Consider the following 20,040-nt stretch of genomic DNA (forward strand, 5'->3'; position numbering starts at 1 on the left):
GGCCTTTAGGGAACACACAGATAGATGTAATGCCGAAGAATAGACGCCCTGTCCCCTCCCTCAGTGGCCTGAGGCTCCCACTTCCTCTTGACCTTCCTAGCAGGAGTCAAGGTCTCCCTGGGAGGAAGAGGTGGGGGACAGCAGGAGACTAGCGCCAGAGTCCCCGCTTCCCTGGGAGCCATAGCCACACGGATGGGTGCCCGCGCCCAGAGCCCGCATGGGCCAAGGTGCAGATGCAGATGCAGATGCATGTGGGCCTGAGGGCGGAGGGGGACCGGGGGGGACACCCACGATGTAGGGGGGGGCGAGAAAGGACCAAGGATCCCGCTAAGGCCACTGGGAAAGCGCCGCGAGAGCACGTGATTCCCCGAACTACCGAAACCCCGCCTTCCCTCTCCTCTTTCCCTTTCTCCTAGCTCCGCTAAAGAGCTACCCCTGTCGGTCTAGGCGTTGCCAGAGCAGTGGGTGAGGGGCGGGAGGTTCTGGGAGAGGCGGGTACTTCCCGGGGTCAAGCTGGCTGGGGCGGGGCCACAGGCCAAGACTGAACCAATGAGAGCGGATTAACGGGCAGCGATGGGTCAATGGGAGGGGAGGTCAGGAAATGGCCGCATTCATAGGAGGAGAGGACGAGGGCGGGTCCGGCCAATGGGAGAACACGACAGGGGCGGGCTCGGCCTAGAGTGGCAAGCGACAGCAGTCACCTGAGCGGCGCTGGCCTGCGAAGGTGCTGCGCGGTCATGGCGGCGGCGAGATCCCGGACTGCTGAGCTTAAAGTGATGGCCGGTGCGTCGGCGGCCCGGCCCCCGGCGTCATCGCCATCGTCGCCGCCGCCGCCGCCGCCGCCGCCGCAGCTGCTGCTACTGCTGCTGGCGCTGTTGCTTGCCGCCGCGGCCACCGCCGCGGAGCAGCAGGTGCCGCTGGTGCTCTGGTCGAGCTCTCGGTAAGCGGGAGGGAGCCGGGGCCGGGGTGGGGCCGGGGAGCCGGGAGGTCCTTGTCGGTTGCCAAACGAGCGAAGGAGCTCTGCCCCCCTGATTCCCTCAGCTCCAGCCCGTGCCCTGTCCCCCGATGCCACTTTGGCATTCTCTCTCTTCTCTTCCCCGCGGCAGGGACTTGTGGGTCCCGCTGGAGAATGCCCACGAAGGGCACATCACCACGGATGGCCAGCTGGCCTCCTACCTGGACCCGGCCCTGGAGAAGGGACCCCGAAACGTGCTGTTGTTCCTGCAGGAAAAGGTCAGTGATTCCTTGGCTGGGGTTCGAATGCCACCTGCCTGGCCCCCTGCTCCCTCCGGACTCAGTGGGACAGACCCACCCTGGGCAGGAAGGGGTCCCCAACCCCCCAACCCCCCTTCAGAGGCTCGCCAACGGGGACAAAAGCAACTGCTGGCCAAGCCTTGGGTGGCAGAAGTGCTCAGAAGTCATTTAGAGGACAGGAGAGATCTGGGAAGCCTTCTTGGAGGAGCTCAGTCACACTGGGGAAGGGGGGGTGGCAGCAAGGAAACAAGGCTGCAACCCAGGTGAAAGTCACCTCTGGGCTGGAATGGGAAAACCAGAGCAGGCTGGCTGGACCGGGTTTGGGGCCTGGAGCCTTTATCGCCTTCCCTACTCTCCACCCATTGAATTGATGTTTGTAAAGGCCAGCTCTGATCCTGTTCCAACCACACCTCCCGGGTTTGGGGCTGCCTGGTTTCAGCCTGCCTTTGCAGGCTCGATGAACAGCGCTCCCCCCACGTGTATTCTGCTTTCCAATCCAGGTGGCCTGCTTGCTTCCAGGTTCCCACCTCCCTTCCTTTGCACAAGCTGGCTGCCCTGCCCATTGGAATCCCTTTCCAGTAATGGGTTATTTTCCAGTGTTTTCCAGTGATGGGGACGGCCAATGTGTGTGAGGCTGGAAGAGTAGCTTAGAGCCAAGTGACGCCAGCCTGGAGGGATCAGAGGCATCTGTCCTGGGGTTACTCTCCCCTAAGTGCCTGACTGGCATCGCGCCCCCCCTCCCCCATTAGAACTTTTCCCTGGGAGGGCTTCCAGCCTCTGGGGAGCTGGGCAAGACAGATTTCCGCTCTCTGCCATTCCAAGTCAAGTGGGGAATTCCAGAGTTGCTCAAGCCCCCTTCCTCTTCTGCTCTCTTCCTCTTGCCTATTCACAAGTGCCCAGCAGGATGACACTGTGTGCTTGCCCCAGCCTAGCTTTCTTCCTGGTCTGGTGACTAAGCCAGCCATGGCCTGCTCTTCCTAAGGCTTCTTGGCTTGCTCTTGCCAGTGAGGGAGGGAGGAAGGAAGGAAGGAAGGAAGGAGACACTTCCAAGAACTCTGGAGAGTGCCACCATGTGCCCTCCCACTGCGGGAAAATGGCAGACTGCTTAGGCTCTGCCATCCAAGTTCCCTAGGCCATGGGCCCCTGGGAGAGTGTTGCCCTGCCCCCAAGTCTGAAGGGGCTTCTCTCCCTGCCTCTCTTTTAGCTAAGCATTGAAGACTTCACTACATATGGCGGTGTGTTCGGCAACAAGCAAGACAGTGCTTTCTCTAACCTGGAGGTACTTGCCCTCCCCAAGCCCCTTCATAGGCTCCCTCCCTCACCTCATAGCTTGTTCCTTATTATCTCGAAGCACCAGACCGCCGTCGCTGGCCTCCTGCTTGACTGGGGAAGAAGAGGGGGCTCTGAGATCTGGGAAGGAGACTGACTCCTCCTACCCAAACCACGGGGCGGGCAGCAAATGGACAGGCTAGGAGGCCTGGGAGAGGCTAGAATGTGATTGGAATCCCCAGGAAAATGGGAGAAGGGAGGAAAAGACCAGCTTGGAAGGGGAAGTTGAGCAAGGATGACAGCTGACTTTTCAATCCTCAGAACACGCTGGACTTGGCTCCCTCTTCCTTGATTCTGCCTTCGGTGGACTGGTATGCAGCCAGCACCTTGACCTCTTACCTGAAGGAGAAGCTAGGAGCTAGCCCCCTCCATGTAGACCAGGCCACCCTGAGGGAGCTGAAGCTCAATGACAGCCTGCCTGCTCTCCTACTCCTGAGACTGCCATACACGACCAGGTATGGGCCAGCCCAGTCCAGCACAGCCTAGTCTTCTGGGGACACAGGGATGCCTGGATAGGGCCCAGCACTTAAGGTGGTGCTTTGTAAGGAAAGGTGAAGCCGGGTCCCATTCTCTGGGGTCCAGGTGATGCCCAATCTTGGCAGTCCTCCCTTGGACCCCCAGTACCACCTTAAAACAGACTTAAGAAAAGAAGCGACCCGACCTAACTTTTCTGCCCTGTCTCTTGGGCCTGCCTTCAGAAGGCAGCTCCTCCCTTCGCCCTCTACGCAGTCATTGCACAGCATGAAGAATGTTGAAAAGGCTGCTCAGCTAGTAAGCTTTTGGATCGAGGCCTCAGGAAGCACAGAAGGAACCTCATGAGATAGGGAGGGATTTCAAGACTGAGTGGGGCCTTGACCTTTCCAGGAGGAGGAGCTGAGGCAGGCCCATCTGCCTGGAAGGTCTGCAATTGTAGGCCACTTGCTTGGTGGAAGGAGGTCTGAGGCACACAGTTTCTTTCCCAAGATGTCCACCTGGTCATGGCTGCCAGTTGAGAGCTAAAGGCACTCATTGCTTAGGGAATGAACCTGTAGCTCTCTCTCCAGACTTGATTCCACTTTGGCCTTCTCCTTTGCTTGAGGACAGGCAAGTGAGGAAGTCTCACACTCCCTCCTCCCCCCCCCCCCCCCCTTTCCTCCCTCCCTTGCTCTCTCTCCTCTCTCCCTCTCAGTTCCGGCTTGATGGCCCCGAAAGAAGTGCTCACAGGCAATGGTGAGTGGGACTGGATGCAGGAGCCTTCCAAGGCCCAGCCCTGAGCATGCCGGGTGGGGGGCTGCACAGATTCCTGTGGCACAGCACTGGAGAACAAGGGCTGGGTTTGAGCCCTGGCCCAGCTCCGCTTTGTGGCTTTGAGCAATTACTCCCTTGATCTGGACCGAAGTTTTCTCTGTAGACTGAGGGAGTTGTCCTCTGAAGTCCCTTTAGTTCCCAATCCCGGGTTTTGTGAGATGCCCACCCGAATCCCCCAACCCAGTTCCCATGGCTTAAATCGTGTTGGGCCTCTCCTGGTAGTCCAAAGGTCTGTCTGCCATGGGGATGGGGGAAGTGTGGGAGAAGCCTCTTGGCAAGTGGTCCCTCCCTGAAGCAGCAGGTGGCTCGGAACTCTGATCTGGAAGTGGGGGGGGGGCATGGGAAGAAGAGCCCCTGCCATTCTCCAATCATTCTTTTCTCTGTATCTCCCCCCACCGCCCCCCCCCCCCCAAGATGAGATTATTGGGCAGGTGATGAACACACTCAAGGCAGAAGGCGTACCCTATACAGCCATACTGACTGCTGTTCAGCCTTCCCGGGTAAGCTGCCCTACCAGCCTTGGTGGGGATGGGAAGAGGGCTAGAGGATCAGAAGCCCAAGGAAGCTGGTGTGTTATCTGGGTCTTTGGAGAAGGGTTGGCATTTGGGAGGGCCCTGCCCACCTTCCAAGATGGGCTTTAGCCAGGGGCCTGGAAGAATAAGTAAGTCCAGTTTGGACAAGTTGGAGCTTCAAGTAGAAGGAGTGGAGTGGCAAGAAGCAAAGCTGAAAGACCAGTTGGGGCACTTCTGTCAGGCTGTCAGGTTTGGCCTTTATCCTATAAGCAGTGGGGAGCTATGGAAGGTTCGGAGGGGCTAGAGGGGACGAGAGCAGAATCTGAGAACTTGGTTAAGGAATTAGTTAGAGAGGGCTGAGAGCAGTGAGGAAGGAGGCTTTTGCAGCAATTAGTCAAGAGGTGGTTCCTAGACTTTGTGGAAGGGGGTAGAAAGGCGGGGCCATGGGAGAGACCTTCATTTAGGCAGCCAGAGGAGAGGGATCTGAGATGGCCATGAGGCACCTTGGTGCCAGTCAGAGAAATAGACCTGTTGGGAGGAGACGCTTGGTGGGGGTCTTGCAGCAGATGACAAAGTTGGGCTTCTGGGGTGGCAGAGTCAGTGGACTGGTGGGCACCTGCTTTCAGCTCTCCCGAGACAAGGCGTGCGTGTCTTTTGCAGGTGATTCGGGACTTGTCGTCGATGGTGTCTGGGGGTCTGGGGCGGCACCTCCTTGGAGAGAATGAGGATTTTAAGCCGGAGCCATCCCCGTCCCTGCCCCTTCCACCAGTGAGCTACAATGACACAGAGCCTCGAATCCTCTTTTGGGCCCAGAATTTCACGGTGACCTATAACAATGAGTTGAGGGACCTGACTGCACTCACCTTTGGAAACCCAGCCCTCAACCTGAGCAGCTCCAGCTGGAACAGCTCCTTTGCCCAGTAAGGGAGCTTTGGGAGGAAGGAAGCTGGGGTGGGCGGGAGAGGGGGGGGGTGACTGCTCCAGCAGTGGAGGGGCACATGTGGACCAGGAGTAGAGCCAGCTGGGAGTTAGCCCCAGTTCGCTGTTAATGAGCTTGTGCCAGTGCGAGCAGGATTTGTTCCATTGGGGGCAGCCTTTAGGAGAGCCTCTTGAGGCCTGCCTCCACATCGGTGGCTATCCTACCTACCTGGATGACATTAGGGCCGGGGAAGAGAGCCCTCCCTCCCTGCCTGTCGCCAGATGATGAAGACTCATACAGGAAGGGAGTCTTCACTTGATGTCCTAGATAGGGGCGAGTGGTGGTCCAGCCTGTGCTAGAAGACTCCCAAGAAGGAGAAGCTAGCGCCTCTCCCAGCAAGCCTTTCCACTTGATCAGAAGTCAAACTGTGGGGTAGCTTAATGGGGCTGTTTCTTTTTCTCTCTTTTACCACTCCTCCCTCACTTCACCTCCATCAGTCCTAGTTCTGCCTTTTTGGACCCAGCAGAAAAGTCTAGTCCAAATAGGTGGCTTGGTAGATTGAGAGCCAGGCCCAAAGATGGGGGTCTTCAGTTCAAATTTGGCTTCAGGCACTTCCTAGCTGGATGACCCTGAGCAAGTCACTTAACTTTTCTACCTCAGAACCGATACTTAGTATCAATTTTAAGGTGGAAGGGAAGGGTTTAAAAAAGAAAAGTCTACTTGTGCCTTCCAAGGATAGCCCTTCAAAGACCTGAATGGTGCTCACTTCTCCCAGAGTCCTCCATTCTCCAGGCTTCGTATGTGCTCAGGCCCTTCGCTGCACCCTCAGATGTCATGGACTCATGGGCCCCTCTCCAGCCAAGCCGTGTTGCCTAGGCTTGACCATGGCACCTAATAAGGGCCCAGGATGGTGGGATGATCTCTTCCCTGTTCACAAAGGCCTAGTGTCACCATTTGGGGGTCACTGGCTCACTATGACCTTGCTGTCCGCCAGTCCCCAGATCCTTCTCAGAACAACTTCTGCCTCTCCAGGCTTCCTCCATCTTCTCTTTGGACTCTGTTCCTGATTCCTGTCTCTTGTAAGAGCTCTGGAACATGCCTTGAGTTCATGGTGGGCAGCTGAGCGTGCTCTTCTAAGCCATTTGGGTTCTGTTCTCCTCCTTGGCAGGGAAAACAGGATTCAGCACGGAGTGGGCCCTTTGCTTCTAGTAGAATCAAACAGGGCTCTCCTTTGTCCCAAGCTCCAGCAGGGTCCCGCCACGCCCCTACACTCATCCAAAGCTAACCATGCTGGCTCTCGGCCTCTGTTCATCCACATCAGTCAGCTTCTTCAGACAAATCTCAGCTTTCCTCCTTGGGAGAATTGTTTGCCCCCTTTTCCAGCCCCTCCCGTTTCTGCCAGCCATTTCCCCTGAGGGGCTCCCGCCTTGCCCCATCGCACACAGTCCCCCTCTGTTAAAACATCACCTCGCTGGTTTCTCCAGCTTCTGAAGGGTGAAGGATCACTAAGGAAAGTCAACTAGTCCTTGCAGGCTCCCATTCTGGCTAACCTGTCCAGGGAGTTGGGCCTGTATTCCAGCCCCCAAACACTCTTTCTCCCTCAGAACATTAACCTATGGTCCTTCCTCCTTTGCCATTCCTGGATCCCTTTGCATCCGGAGACCTGGTTTCTAAACCCTTCCTTCTTTTGCAACTGGTTCCAAGGCAGAAGAGTGCGAAGAGCTGGGCAATGGGGGTTAAATGATCTGTTCTGGGGCAGATCTGAACCCAGAACCTCCCACCTGTAGGTCTGGTGCTGAAGTCACATGGTGGGTCTCATCCCACCGAACACGTGAGTTTCCATTATGTCCATGGGATCAGATTTGTCCCCTCGCCTCAGGACTGCGAGTCCTTAGTGGCTATTACTGGAACCCTGGGCATTTGGTTCTTTTCATCCTTGCCTTCTGTCCTGGAATCCCAGAGCAGAAGAACAGGCAGTGAGAGTTGAGTTCTTTGCCCAGGGTCACACAGCGAGGGTTAGCTTTGAACCCAGGATCTCTAGTCTGCAGGCCTGGCCTGGGGAATCTCGTTTGTAGACCTCTGAGGCTGTGAGTTTACTACGTCACTGCCTTTCTTGGTCAGCCTTTTAAGGTGGAAGCAGCTCTCCAGAGTGAAGTGAAGCAGGCCAGGCTGCCCATGGCGGCTGCGGATTACTTTGTGAGTGTCCTTTTTTCACTGGGTGAAGACCCGCCTTCCCAAGCCTGCCCCCACGCCCTGCAGTGGAAAACTAAAGAAAAACAAAAGTCTGTCCCCAAAGGCCCTGTGAGTTGGCAGGCCTCCAGAGGCACAGTTGTTGGTCTTTCATACTGCTCGGAGTTCTAATTCCTTCAAAGGTGTTTGTCTCTACCGAACTCCTGGAGTTTGTTTCGAACTAATGCCTTCTTTGCGCTCTTCTTGTTCAGTTGGCTGACTCTGTGACCCCTGGCAGATGCTGGAGCCATTGGCTTTTCCCTTCTCAGCTTGTTTTACAGCTGAGGGACCTGAGGCCCACAGAGTCAAGTGACTTACCTAGAGTCACATGGCCAGGAAGTGTCTGAGGCAAAATTTGAATTCAAGTCTTCCCTGATTCCAGGTCCAGTGCTCTAACCACTGCACCACCTGGCTGCCCCTTAATACTGGCCTCCGATTTCCTCAGCCACCTTCTTCCTTTGCCTTCCCATTTTCCTATGGAGTGATATAGCTTTCTGGAACCAACTCTGTTCTGATGACAACAGCAGCGGCACTTTTGTGCCTCTTGTATCCATTTGAAGGTCATCTCGGCTTGTGACTCATTTCTTCCAGCTCAGTTTTAGGTACACCAGGCCCGGGCCTTTGGGCCTGGGCAACACTGTTGCTCTGCTTATTTGTATCTGTACTCGGGCTGCCTGGTGTGTTCTCCGAGTTGCAGTTCATTTTGATAATGGACACTTTGTAGCGGGCCTACAGAGCTCTGCTACTTCCCCCCCTCCCTGTCCCATGATTCCCCGGGACAGAGATCCAAATTGTGTTTTTGGTCCCAGACGGCAGGCCCTGAGTTTTCCCAGTTGTCTGTCAGGTCTGCCCGTGTTTCTGGAAGCATTTCCGGGTTTGTTTCTGCAATATGATCTTAGCAGAGACAGATGCTTTGTAGTTGGCTCTTTCTTTGCCTGCAGGAGAGAAATGTGGACATTCATTTGTTTTTTGGTCTCCATTGTTGGGTTTTTTTTCTTGGTTCCCACCTCTGCAGAAAAGGATGGTCTTGTTTTCTCTTTGCCTGTCCTTAATGCCTCAACTTCCTTTTCTTGTCTTCTAGGTAACCTTCCTATTAAATAACAGTGGTGTCCTTGGGTAGCTTTGCCTTCCCCTTGGGCCCATTAGAAAGGCCTCCAGCCTCCCTCCTTTTCTGAGTTTTACATAGATGATATTAACATGGGTTTAAAAATCAGGAAGGCCCAGGTTCAGATCTGCCTGTACACACTAGCTGGGTGGCTCAGGGCGCTCACGTCACTTCTGCCTGTCTCCATCTGTAAAATGAAGATAGCAATAGCACCACGTGAGATATTTGGAAAGTGCTTTGCAAACCTTAAAGCTGTCTAGAAAGGCTAGCTGGGATGGCTGTGGCCGGGTCATTTCTTCTGAGGCTCTACTTGGACTCTGGAAGTGGACTTCCCCCAGGAGGCCAAGCTCTCAGGACTTGCTTCTCCACTGCTGCCTTGGGCTAGTTGTCTTCGGGATTGTGGGTGGGTCCTAGGTAGGGTGACCAGTGCCAAGTCCCCGGGAAGTAGCCTCTGACCCTGATGAGAACCTAGCTGATGTTCTGCTTCCCAGCCGGAGCCCTGGACTTCTCTTTGGGGGCTTGTTGGGTTTCCTCCTTTTCCAGAGCTTTACTGGGGCGTCTGTAGGGCCACATCTTCACGTTGTTCTCTTTGAGGAACATGGCAGGCCAGTGGGAGTTCAAGCTGTGACTAGGGAGTCAACTTGCTTTCTGAGTAAGTTGGACTGAATGTGCCCCCAGAAACCTTCAGCGCAAGGACATGCGCAAAGCTGACCAGCCCTCCCTCTTTTCCGTTTCCCAGGCTCGCCATGACATATGAAAACGTCTTTGGCTCGTTCCTGACAATCAAGTAAGTGTGTACCCAGGCCTGGGACGTCGGGGCAGGTGGACAAAGCTTGGTCAGCCCCACTGATCATCTCGACTTGCTCTCCCAGGCTCATCCTGAACAATCGCTTGTACCCCGTTTCGGCCCGGAGTTGGTTCACCATGGACCGACTAGAAATCCACGTCAACAACTCGGTGGTTGTCTTCAATTCATCCCACATCACAGCACCCAGCATCTATTCCTTCCACTGCGAGTACGTCAGCACGGAACGGTCCAAGAATAGCCTCCTGGTGGCTTTGCCCGGCTCCTCCGCCTGGCACGTGACGTTCCAGGATTTCCAGGTAGGGGTAGAAGAGCGCAGAAGGGCTTGGCCGAATTGCCAAGGATTGGCTTGGGTCATCACAGACTAGGTTCGTGAGCGGGTTTTGAGATACAGGATGGCATAGATTCTCTCCTTAAAGTGATGCCCTGGGGGCTGCTGGGTGACCCTGGCCAAGTCACTTAGCCCTCCTTGCCCAAGCCAGAAGGGGGGAAATTCCAGAACCTGAAGGCAGCAGGCTTGGGATCTGGAGGGTGACTAGAAATGGAGCCCCACCCCTCGGCTGCCCCAGTGCTTCTACCTCTCCTTGCCCTCCAGATTCAGGCCTTCAACCTGTCCGGTGGCAACTTCTCATATGCCAGCGACTGCGCCAGCTTCTTCTCCCCTGGCATCTGGATGGGGCTGGTCTCCTCCCTCATCATGCTCTTCATCTTCACCTACGGGCTGCACATGATCCTCAACCTCAAGACCATGGACCGCTTCGATGACCACAAGGGGAGCACTCTCTCTGTGCCCCTGACCGAGTGACCCTTCCTTGGGCTCCCAGCCTCAGTAGCTAGCTAGGCCTCCCTGTACCTGCTTCCTCCCTCTCTCCATGGAAACCAAAAGCAGACCCCAGGAGAAGGGCAGGCTCCCCTCCCCTCCCCCACGGTGTATGTATAATATATGAAAAAGCCCCAATTCCCCCCCCCCTATTTATTTCCCCAACAAGCCCTGCCCTCTGGACTAGCTACTTCGTGGGGGGTGGGGGGTGGGGGGGCCGAGCTTGGCCAACATGGTCGTGTCCTTGTGTTGTGGTGGTCGCTTCTTATGTCTTCGTGTCTTGCTCTTTGGCTGTGATGAGAAATAAAATGGGATGAGGCTTCCCCTCGGTCCTGTCTTTGCTTTGAGCGCCCAGTGGGAATGGAGGGATGGCTGCCGGGGCTGGTGGCAGCGGGAGGGCCAAGGGCCTTCTCTGCCCCTCAGGATGGGGGAGCCTGAATGGATGGATGAATGGATGGATGGGAAAGACAAAGCTGAGTCATGGGAGGGGGCAGGGGGAGGCTCAAGCTGGCAAGCTCCCGACTGGAAGCAGCATCCTGCAGAGGACCGATGGTCTCGTGAACGGGCCCCACCCAGGCCTCGAGTAACCACCCCCCACCCCAGCACCTGCATCCCTGGGGAAGGAGGACACCCCGCCTGCCCCCTTTCCCCCCCCCATTTGCAGCCGGGCTGCTTTAGACGACCCTACTCTTGACAGCCTTAGGGTAGGGCTCTTCCCCCGAAGGGCTCCGCAGCCTCCCTCCCCTAGGTCAGTCCCCCCCTCCAGAGCACAGCCCCTCCCCGTAGCATCTCCGTGGGTAGGAAGATGCGGGAAGGGGCGCGGATGGATCCCTCTCTCGGGCTCTTCACTGGGCTCCCAACCCTCGCCCCTCCCCCCCGCCCCCGAAACGAAATAATTCCGGGGCTAGGGCCAAGGGCCCTGTATCCCCTCGCCCTAGCATCCTGGAAGCCGGCCGGCAGCTTCCGTACTCGGGCGTGGTCCGCGGGGCGACGGGGCGGCGTCGGGGGCGCGGAAGAGCTGGGACTCTTTGGGACGGCGGAAGGAGCTGGTGGAAAGGCGGTACTGAGCCCGCCATCTTTGGTCCATTTCAGCTGCTGCAGCTGGAGCTGGAGCGACGGCGAAGCCGGAACGCGGAGCCCAGCTGATCCCAGCAGAGCCGAACCATGGACGAGGAGTACGATGTGATCGTGCTGGGCACGGGGCTCACGGTGAGTAGGAACCGGGGGCTAGACGCTGGGAGGCCGGGATCGGGACCAGGACGAGGCGCTGAGAAGAGCCCTGAAGGGAATGCAGCACCCCACCCCACCCCCGCTCCCCCTCAGACTCAGAGGATGTCCCCTTCCTTTCTCTCCCCTGTCCCCCAAAGGTTGGCCCCCTCCAGACCAGCCCCCACCAAAGTGCAGCCTCCTCTCCCTACCCCTCCAAGCGGTCCCCATCGCGGCCTTTCTTCCCGTTATCTGTGCGACCTCAGTGTCCCTCGATCCCCATCTGCCTTCCCCTCAATCTCTCTTGAGTCTCCCGTTCTGGATCCCCTATTTCACAGCACCCAAGGCCAACCCCGAGGTTCCCAGAGAGCGTCTTCCTCAGCCCCCACCCCCATTCTCTTGAAGTGTTGGCCACAGGACCACAGAGCAACTGGGAGCCGCAGCAGAACTCAGTTCCCCAAGATGAAAGGGAAATGGGACCCCGGATACCGCAGGGTCGGAGACAGACATGATCCTGCCCCTTTTCCTTCCTCCATTTTCTTTTCTGAGTTTTCTGAGGCAGAGAGGCAGGCTTACCCCTGGGGGGGGGCAGCAGCCACCACCACCTGGTGTGGTCCCTGCCCCTGTAGTGGCCTTGGGTTCAGCCCATCAGACTACATGTAACAGCTATGCCACCCTGCTTAGTCATGTCATGTCGACCTCTTCTTTACTTCCCTCACCTCCCAAGATGGTGCCTTTGAGGGCATGGGCTGAGCTGTTGGGAGGGCTGCTCCCCCATACCCCAGAGTGTGAGATTTGGGTTCCCCTGGCCCTTCCCTGCTTCCCATTGCACCTGTCGTCAGGGTACAGGCGCTTCCTGCAGTGGGGTGTCAGTCACTTGTTTGTCCACTGTCTGCCTTCACCTCAGCAAAAATGGCCTGCGCCATGAGGGACGCAGAGCTACCTCTCCAACCTTTTGTGTGTCTGCTGCCCCTCCTCCCCTTTGGTGAAGGAAGAAAGAGGCCCAGATTTCCTGGCTGGCCCCAAAGTGAGGGGCAAGTTGACGTCCTGTCTCTCCTCCAGGAATGTATTCTCTCTGGCATCATGTCTGTGAATGGGAAGAAGGTGTTGCACATGGATCGGAATCCGTACTATGGCGGGGAAAGCTCCTCTATCACACCCCTGGAAGAGGTGAGGTGGCTTTCCCAGACTCCATTGTCTCCCTCTTTATAGGCTGAGGTCCAATCAGAGGGTTTGGGAGGTGAGGTTGCCACTGACTGAGGCCTCCCTTTTCCTCTTTGTCTCTCTGCTTGCAGTTGTTCAAACGGTTTGAACTCCCTGAGGGGCCCCCTGAAAGCTTGGGCAGGGGCCGAGACTGGAACGTTGACCTGATCCCCAAATTCCTCATGGCCAATGGTGAGTGGGGGGAATCGAGGAGGATGGACCAGGCAGGTGAATCTGGGAATCTGGAGTGAATGTCTCTCTGGCTCTCCCTGTACTCCCAACAGGTCAGCTGGTGAAGATGTTGCTGTACACCGAAGTGACCCGCTACCTCGACTTTAAAGTGGTGGAAGGCAGTTTTGTCTACAAGGGGGGCAAGATCTACAAGGTGCCATCTACCGAGACTGAGGCCTTGGCCTCCAGTGAGTGTCTCCACCACTTTTCATTCCGCCCAGCAGGGCCCAAGGCCAGAGCTCCTTCATCCCCCAGGGAGTTCCCAGGTTGCACACACTTGGGGGAAGTGACGTGCCCAGAGCACTAGGTGGGGATAGGCAGAGCTGGCACGCTAGAGGGGTTAAGACCACCGTACAGAAGGCCCAGAGTTGAATGAATTCTACAAGCATTTATCAAGTACCCACTAGTACTAGGCACAGGGTAGGGAAGGTAAATTAAAGCCCATTTCCCCTCCTGGAGCTTTTAGCCCAGGCGATGCCAGTGTGTACAGAAGGAAGAGGGGATGAAGGCTGGCCATTGGGGGCACGTTTTATGCATATGTATCTAAGTAAGTAGGACAGAGGTTGCAGGGCAGAGAGAGAGAGAATGGATATGCCTCTGTGGGCACCAGTCCATAAGATAAGCTGGGCCTGAGTTGTGTAGGAGGCCTTTGTTTCATTCCAGAGGTAATGGGGAGCTATGGCAATTTGAGTGGGGGAATAAAATGGTCAGACTCTGCTTAAGGAAGGGCATTTTTGCCAAGATACTGACTAGGAAGCTACTGTCCAAAGGGTCCATCCAGATGAGACAATGAGGGCCTTCTCGAGTGTGCTTGGTGTGTGAGTAGGGAGAAATGGAGATGGCTAGAAACAGCAAGATTAGGCAAGTGAAGAGCTTGAAGACTGCTTGTGGAGCCCGGACAGAAAAAGAAAGGACAAAGGTCTCATTGGAAGGGTAATTCCAGTGGTGGAAGGAATTTTCCGCTTTGGTGGGGGAAAGCATCTTCCGAATATGCAGCCATAAGACAAAAGACAGGCTATAGTGGATTGCTGCTTGCCCAAGTTTAATTTGATTATCAATACTAGTCCCTGCAATCCTCACTCCATTGTTGAGTAGCTCATTTCCCACTGGAGGTGGGGGATGGAGAGCCAGGAAGTCCCAGGCTAGCAGAATGAGAACAGGTCCTGAGTCTCCAGCTTTCTAGTAGTGTTTCTGCCCAGCTCACTGGGAAGGAAAGGGGTGGGGTTGGTATTGGCAGTAAAGAAACTCCTTTCTCCCACAGACCTGATGGGCATGTTTGAGAAACGCCGATTTAGAAAGTTCTTGGTGTTCGTGGCAAACTTTGATGAGAATGACCCCAAGAGCTTTGAGGGTGTCGACCCTCAGACCACCACCATGAGAGATGTGTATAAGAAGTTTGACTTGGGCCAAGATGTTATTGACTTCACTGGCCATGCTCTGGCACTCTACCGAACCGATGAGTAAGAGGACATTCCCCCATTTCCCTTTTACACAGGTGCACAGCCTCTTTGTTCATTAAACCAACTTCCTCTTTCCCTCCCTTCCTTCTCCCTCTTAGCTACTTGGACCAGCCCTGCCTTGAGACCATCAACCGCATCAAACTCTATAGCGAGTCCTTGGCCCGTTATGGAAAGAGCCCCTACTTGTACCCTCTCTATGGCCTGGGTGAGCTACCCCAGGGATTTGCAAGGTGAGTTGGGGGGATGGACAGGTGGAGCGGTGGAGAGAAGGGACATAGTCTCCAATTTTGCTCTTGGTTTTTTTTATTGGCATCAAGCCATTTTCCAGCTTGGCAGTATACTGATTCCACCGCCCTAAGCTTTGGGTGACTGTCCACTGCTTCCTTCCAGCTCTGTTCTCAATACTCAAAGCCAGCTTGCCTTAGCACGGTTCTGAGGGCTGTTAAAAAAACCAACAAACCAGAATAGGCGTTATTGATTTCCCTTAGGTTAGTTGAGAAAACAACCCTAGAGTGGGGGTGTGATTGAGCCAAAGCCAAAACTCAGTCTGCAAAGGTTTCCTGACCACTAGTCACACACTCCATCCTTTGGACCAACCTGAGGGTGGGGCTTCCTCCCCTCAGATTGAGTGCCATCTATGGTGGGACATACATGCTGAACAAGCCTGTGGATGACATCATCATGGAGAATGGAAAGGTGGTAGGAGTAAAGTCCGAGGGGGAGGTAAGCTGGACTGTTCTGGAGCCCTCTCTCCTTTCTCCTTTTCTTCTCTCCCCTCCCCCAAGGGCCAAAAGTGGTTCTGACAAGTTTGCAGTGGCGGGTGCCCCACTCAGAGGTCCAGGGCCTTCTGTCTGGGACACTCAGCTTCAATTAGTCTTGGGCCAAGTCGGTCTGTCCCAATTGTTCTTTTCCTTTTGAGGCACCTTTGTTTTTCATGGCAGGACCAGTTTTAGATTCTGCATGTTGGGAAGAGTTAAAGTAGAGCCACTGTTGGGGGTGTGGCCTTTGAGCCCAAGCAGCCAATAAGAATAAGCCAGGATACCTGCTGACTGGGAAGTTTCTCATCATCTTCTGACCACTTTTGTGAACAACTTCAGTCAGTCTCAGAGACCATAGAGAATGGATGGTATCCTCTCCATCCACCTTCACATGAAATTCATTCAGTCCAAGGAGTTGACCCAAGGTTAGGGCTTTGAGCTGTCAAGGCCATGGAGATGGCCATCTACAAGTCCTTGGCCAATGGGAGAGACTCAGTTAAGTGCGGGAAAGGCCCAGAGAAGATCCCTGCCTGCTGCTAGAGACCCAGCTCAGCAGGTCAGGGTGTCATTGTCTCCCTCCCGCCAGGTGGCACGTTGCAAGCAGCTGATCTGTGACCCCAGCTACATCCCTGACCGGGTTCGAAAGGCTGGCCAGGTCATCCGAGTCATCTGCATCCTCAGCCACCCCATCAAGAATACCAATGATGCCAACTCCTGCCAAATCATCATTCCCCAAAATCAGGTCAACAGGAAATCAGGTGGGCAGTGCTGGAGTGCAGGAATCGAGTGTCTGCATCTAACTCCTCCCTTTGTCAGTCATGGGGAGATACTGTGCTCACCAGACTCCTGGGAGGTAACAGATGTAGTCCTTAGGGACAATCACCAAATCCCAATGGACTGATTGGGTCCCCATCCCTGTAACTAGCTGAGTGGGAACAGGTGCCTCCCACCACAGGCCAGAGCCCACCAGAATCTAATTAGAAGGTAAAGCTTTCTGGGTCAGCGTGTTCAATCCAGTCCCAATGAGGGGCCATCCCCATTCACTCACTGCACTTGTCTCTCCTAAGACATCTATGTGTGCATGATCTCCTATGCCCACAACGTGGCTGCCCAAGGAAAGTACATCGCCATCGTCAGCACCACCGTGGAGACGGCTGAGCCTGAGAAGGAGATAGAGCCGGCGCTGGAGCTCCTGGAACCTATTGATCAGAAGTGAGAGCCCAGGGTGACTGCTGGGAAGCCAGTGTGGGGGACCGTCAGTCTCTGGGTTCCAAAGTCCTCTGTCAAGGGCGGGGACTGCTAGGGAGGAGATGGCAACTGTCATGGAACTCGAATTTCTTCTCCTTAGGTTTGTGGCCATCAGTGACTTGTACGAGCCAACAGACAACGGACTGGAAAGCCAGGTAATCCAGTGCCCTGACTCAGTGGACGGGCGCCAGTGAGGGTGGCTGATTGGCTAGGGCTCCTCTTATCCTCTGAGTATGGGTCCCTCCAGGTTTTCTGTTCCTGTTCCTATGATGCCACCACTCACTTTGAGACGACCTGCAATGACATCAAAGATATTTACAAGCGCATGGCTGGGACAGACTTTGACTTTGAAAACATGAAGCGGAAACAGAATGACGTCTTTGGAGAGGATGAGCAGTGATGGCAGGAAGTAATCCCTCCCCCCTCCCTCCCTCCCTTCGCACCAAGGTTCTTCCCTCCCTCCTTCCTATTTTTTTCTACTTTGAGGCTCAAGGGGAAGGCTAGGATGGGTCACATGAGTCTGCAATGTGCCCCTCCCTCCCTCCCCTCCCCCTCCCGTAGGCCCCCTTCTAATGAATTCCATGTGGTGACCAAACCCTAGCTTGGCGCCTGGGGCACGCCTCCTTTCTTCTCCCTGCCCCCCCTCCCCCAGGGAGTCTGGCCTTCTCCTATTCTCTCCTCCAGCCCACCTCCCCACACATACAGTGAGTGACCCTCTGTGTGCCCTTTCCCCCACTCCTTTGCCTCTCTGGTGCTTTTCTGTTGGGGGAGGCGGGGCTGGAGAGCGAAGGCAGCCCCGCCCAAGGCTCCCGGTGGGGTGGGTCTCCTGTCCCTTCTGGAACTCGCCTGTCTCTGCTCGCGCTCTCTCTGCTTCAGCCTCTAACAGCCTAATGGGTTATCCTTTGTCTTGACTGGGAGCTGGGCTGGGGGGGCCGCCGCCGCCGCCGCCGCCAATTCTCTTTCCAGCCCCTTTCTCCCTTAATTTATTTTAACTTATTAATATCTCTCCATAGTGACGCCCCCTTCCTTCCTGGCCCCGCCAAGCTAATTTAGTGCCCCCGCCCTGGTACTGTCCACGCTGTATTAATCTTCCCCTTCCTTCTTTGTGGGAGAGGGAGACCCTTCCCCTGTCCCTGTGCCCAGTGCTGCAGCCACGCCAAGGCCGGCGGGCCAGACTGAGGGCAAGCTGAGAAGAGGAGGTGGAGTTGGGGAAGGGGCCGCCCCCCACCCCATCCCCACCCCCCGCCGCGCTGGCCCGCCCCCGCCCCACCCCTCCCTGCCTTCCCCCCCACCCCCCAGGCCGTGGGGGGCGGGGCCAAATGTCGCCAAGTGACTGTGTGTGTCTCCCGCTTATGTGTATCGGACCGGAGAAACAAGTCCCCAATAAAGCCTGTTGTGAAAAAGTGCCCTCCTCTGTCTGGTCTGCGAGCAGCGGGCCACCTCGCGCCGCGCGTCACGTGCTGCGTCACGTGCTGTCACCTCGGGGCGGGGCCGCAGCGGTGCTCGCCGCTCACGTGGTGCCGGCGCGCCGGCGCGCTGGCGTCGTAGCGGTCCTGTCAGCCGCGGCCCGCGGAGATCTGACAACCTTTTCTCAGCCGTGGAGCTTGCGCTCGCCTGTCGTGGTGGCTCGGGCCAGCCAAGCGGCGGGCCGCGCTATGCACCTGAGGAAGAAGCGGGCGAAAGCCTTGGGACGGAGTATGTGCACGGGCCGGCGGGCTCTCGAGTGAGGACGGTACCTGAGGCGCAGGCTAACGGTGTGGCCCTTAGCCTCCCTAGCTTCTCCGTTCCCCCCTCCCCCCCCAAGTTGGAGTTCTTTTCCCTGCGCAGCCTGCGCGGGCCGAATAACTCCCCGAAGGGAGACCCAGTCCGCAGTACAAGGCCACAGAGGGAGCCCCTGCTTCCTGTCGGTAGGGTTTGGCGGCTGGGGAGATGGGAGGAGCCAGCCACAGCCACTTAGTAGCAGGAGAGCCTTGGGCAAGTGTTTCACTTCTGTCAGCAACAGTTGCTTTCTCCGGAATGAGTCTCCCCGAGGTGGTTACAAGGTTACCTAGAAGGGCAACATCATTGCCGGCTATTCTATCACCCCTCTCCCTTGGCTGCTCCCATAATTCTGCTGCCCACTGACTGTTCCACTGCTGCCAGCTGGGGGCGGGGGGGCTTCCTCTGCTGTGGCTATCCGCTTCCCAGAAGCCTCAGATGGGCTAAGCACGGCGTATGAGGCCTGGCTCCAGCTTTCAGGAAACCCCTCTTCCTTCCCTTTATTTTAAAAAAAGGGCTCAACAGCTAGAGAGCCAGGCCTCGAGTCTGGAGGCCCCGGCTTCAAATCCGGGATCGGCCCTCAACAAAGGCCTGTCAAGCCTGCCTGGGACTCACTAGATATGGTGGGCCTGGGAAGTTGCATTCCCCCCCAATTCCCAGGGCAGCACCCCCATGCCCAGAAGAGGGAGGGCGGCGGCCAGGATGTTTCCGTTTCGGTTCTAGCGGCTGTAGCTGGGGTAGAGGGGATTCTCCAGGGTGGGCTCGGATCAGATAATGTTGGGGTGCTGTCCACGGCTCACATTCGACACCAGCTATTTTCGTGGATGACATTGCATTTTAGAGGGATAGATGATGAAAGCATTTGGTAATATTAAAAGTGGGGCCACTAGGTGGCGCTGTAGGGAAGTGTTGGGCCCTTGAGCCAGGAAGCCTCATTTTCCTGAATTCAAATCCTACTTCACATGCCTACTAACTAATGGTGGAACCTTAGACAAGTCACTTAAGCCTGTTGGCCTCCATTTCCTAGAATCTGTCAAAGGGGCTGGAAAAGGAAATGGGAAACCACTCCAGTGTCTTTGCCAAGAAAGCCCCAAATGAAGTCATGAAGAGGTGGACATGACTGGAAGGACTGAACAACACCAGCAACAAATATTAACAGTGTAGTGTAAAATCTAAAGAAGGAAGCATTACATTGTACCATTCGATTTTAAAACTGGTTACAAAGAAACATGATATACCACTGATGGTGAACGTTTTAGAAACCACCCCTCCCCCACTACATGCTGGGTACACCCCTGCCCACCCACTCCCTTACTCCACACAGGGGAGGGAGGAAGGATTCCCTTTGGGCTTCTGGATGGAGGGGTGGGTGAAGTGAGGAATGTTCTCAGTGAGTGTGGAGAGGGGGAGGGGAGCAGTCTGAGTGCCTCAATCCCCTCCACTCTGCCTCCTGTGAGCCACCAACCTTACCCCTTGTGTATTCCCATTGGGCTGCTGGGCAGAGGGGCGGGGGGGGGGGGCAGGGGGGATATGAAAAATGTCATCATACCTGGTGGAGAAGGGGAGGGAAGCAGCTCCACCCCAGTCCCTCTGCCTTTCTAGTAACGAACTCAGGGGGTGGGAGGGTTGGAGGGTGGGTGGCCAGGTGCCTGCAGAGAGAGCTCTGCATGCCATATTTGGCACCCATGCCATAGGTTCACCATCATTGTAATATACTCTATTTCAATGAATAGTCACAGTTGCTTCTCACTCTATTCTCAAGAACTCATTCTGAGTACTGCCCAATTCCTGTTATCTGTTCAGGGTACGTGTCACTGCTCTATCTGATCCCATCCTGTAAGGCTAGTTTACCTTGGACTGATGTTGAATTTAAATAACAATGTGTCCTTAGCTGGATCCCCTTCTTCTAGGACCCT

The 20,040-nt window shown here is 55.8% G+C and overlaps 2 protein-coding genes across 2 annotated transcripts; both read left to right on the forward strand.

Annotated features, from left to right (window-relative positions):
* Positions 1–585: 585 nt before the first annotated feature.
* ATP6AP1 (ATPase H+ transporting accessory protein 1) lies at positions 586–10,583 on the forward strand. The gene is made up of 10 exons (XM_001374244.3): positions 586–940; positions 1,107–1,233; positions 2,459–2,533; positions 2,845–3,038; positions 3,752–3,792; positions 4,285–4,370; positions 5,043–5,302; positions 9,375–9,422; positions 9,508–9,739; positions 10,036–10,583. The coding sequence occupies exons 1-10, from the start codon at positions 738–740 to the stop codon at positions 10,243–10,245; spliced, it is 1,476 nt and encodes a 491-aa protein (XP_001374281.1). The 5' UTR covers positions 586–737; the 3' UTR covers positions 10,246–10,583.
* A 720-nt stretch (positions 10,584–11,303) lies between these two features.
* On the forward strand, positions 11,304–17,769 carry GDI1 (GDP dissociation inhibitor 1). The gene is made up of 11 exons (XM_001362705.4): positions 11,304–11,469; positions 12,529–12,636; positions 12,762–12,861; positions 12,954–13,088; positions 14,162–14,360; positions 14,459–14,590; positions 14,984–15,083; positions 15,705–15,876; positions 16,186–16,330; positions 16,467–16,521; positions 16,614–17,769. The coding sequence occupies exons 1-11, from the start codon at positions 11,425–11,427 to the stop codon at positions 16,764–16,766; spliced, it is 1,344 nt and encodes a 447-aa protein (XP_001362742.1). The 5' UTR covers positions 11,304–11,424; the 3' UTR covers positions 16,767–17,769.
* Positions 17,770–20,040: the final 2,271 nt, after the last annotated feature.

This window comes from Monodelphis domestica, chromosome X (assembly GCF_027887165.1).
Source record: "Monodelphis domestica isolate mMonDom1 chromosome X, mMonDom1.pri, whole genome shotgun sequence".
Classification (NCBI taxonomy): domain Eukaryota; kingdom Metazoa; phylum Chordata; class Mammalia; order Didelphimorphia; family Didelphidae; genus Monodelphis; species Monodelphis domestica.

What these genes read in the sequence shown, in the direction of transcription:
- ATP6AP1 (XM_001374244.3), top strand. Translation starts at nt 738, where the DNA reads ATGGCGGCGGCGAGATCCCGGACTGCTGAGCTTAAAGTGATGGCCGGT. An exon ending in GGCTCGTTCCTGACAATCAA is followed by an intron (nt 9,423 to 9,507) that starts GTAAGTGTGTAC and finishes TTGCTCTCCCAG; the next exon opens with GCTCATCCTGAACAATCGCT. An exon ending in TGACGTTCCAGGATTTCCAG is followed by an intron (nt 9,740 to 10,035) that starts GTAGGGGTAGAA and finishes CTTGCCCTCCAG; the next exon opens with ATTCAGGCCTTCAACCTGTC.
- GDI1 (XM_001362705.4), top strand. Translation starts at nt 11,425, where the DNA reads ATGGACGAGGAGTACGATGTGATCGTGCTGGGCACGGGGCTCACG. An exon ending in CTATCACACCCCTGGAAGAG is followed by an intron (nt 12,637 to 12,761) that starts GTGAGGTGGCTT and finishes CTCTGCTTGCAG; the next exon opens with TTGTTCAAACGGTTTGAACT. An exon ending in GAGTAAAGTCCGAGGGGGAG is followed by an intron (nt 15,084 to 15,704) that starts GTAAGCTGGACT and finishes CCCTCCCGCCAG; the next exon opens with GTGGCACGTTGCAAGCAGCT.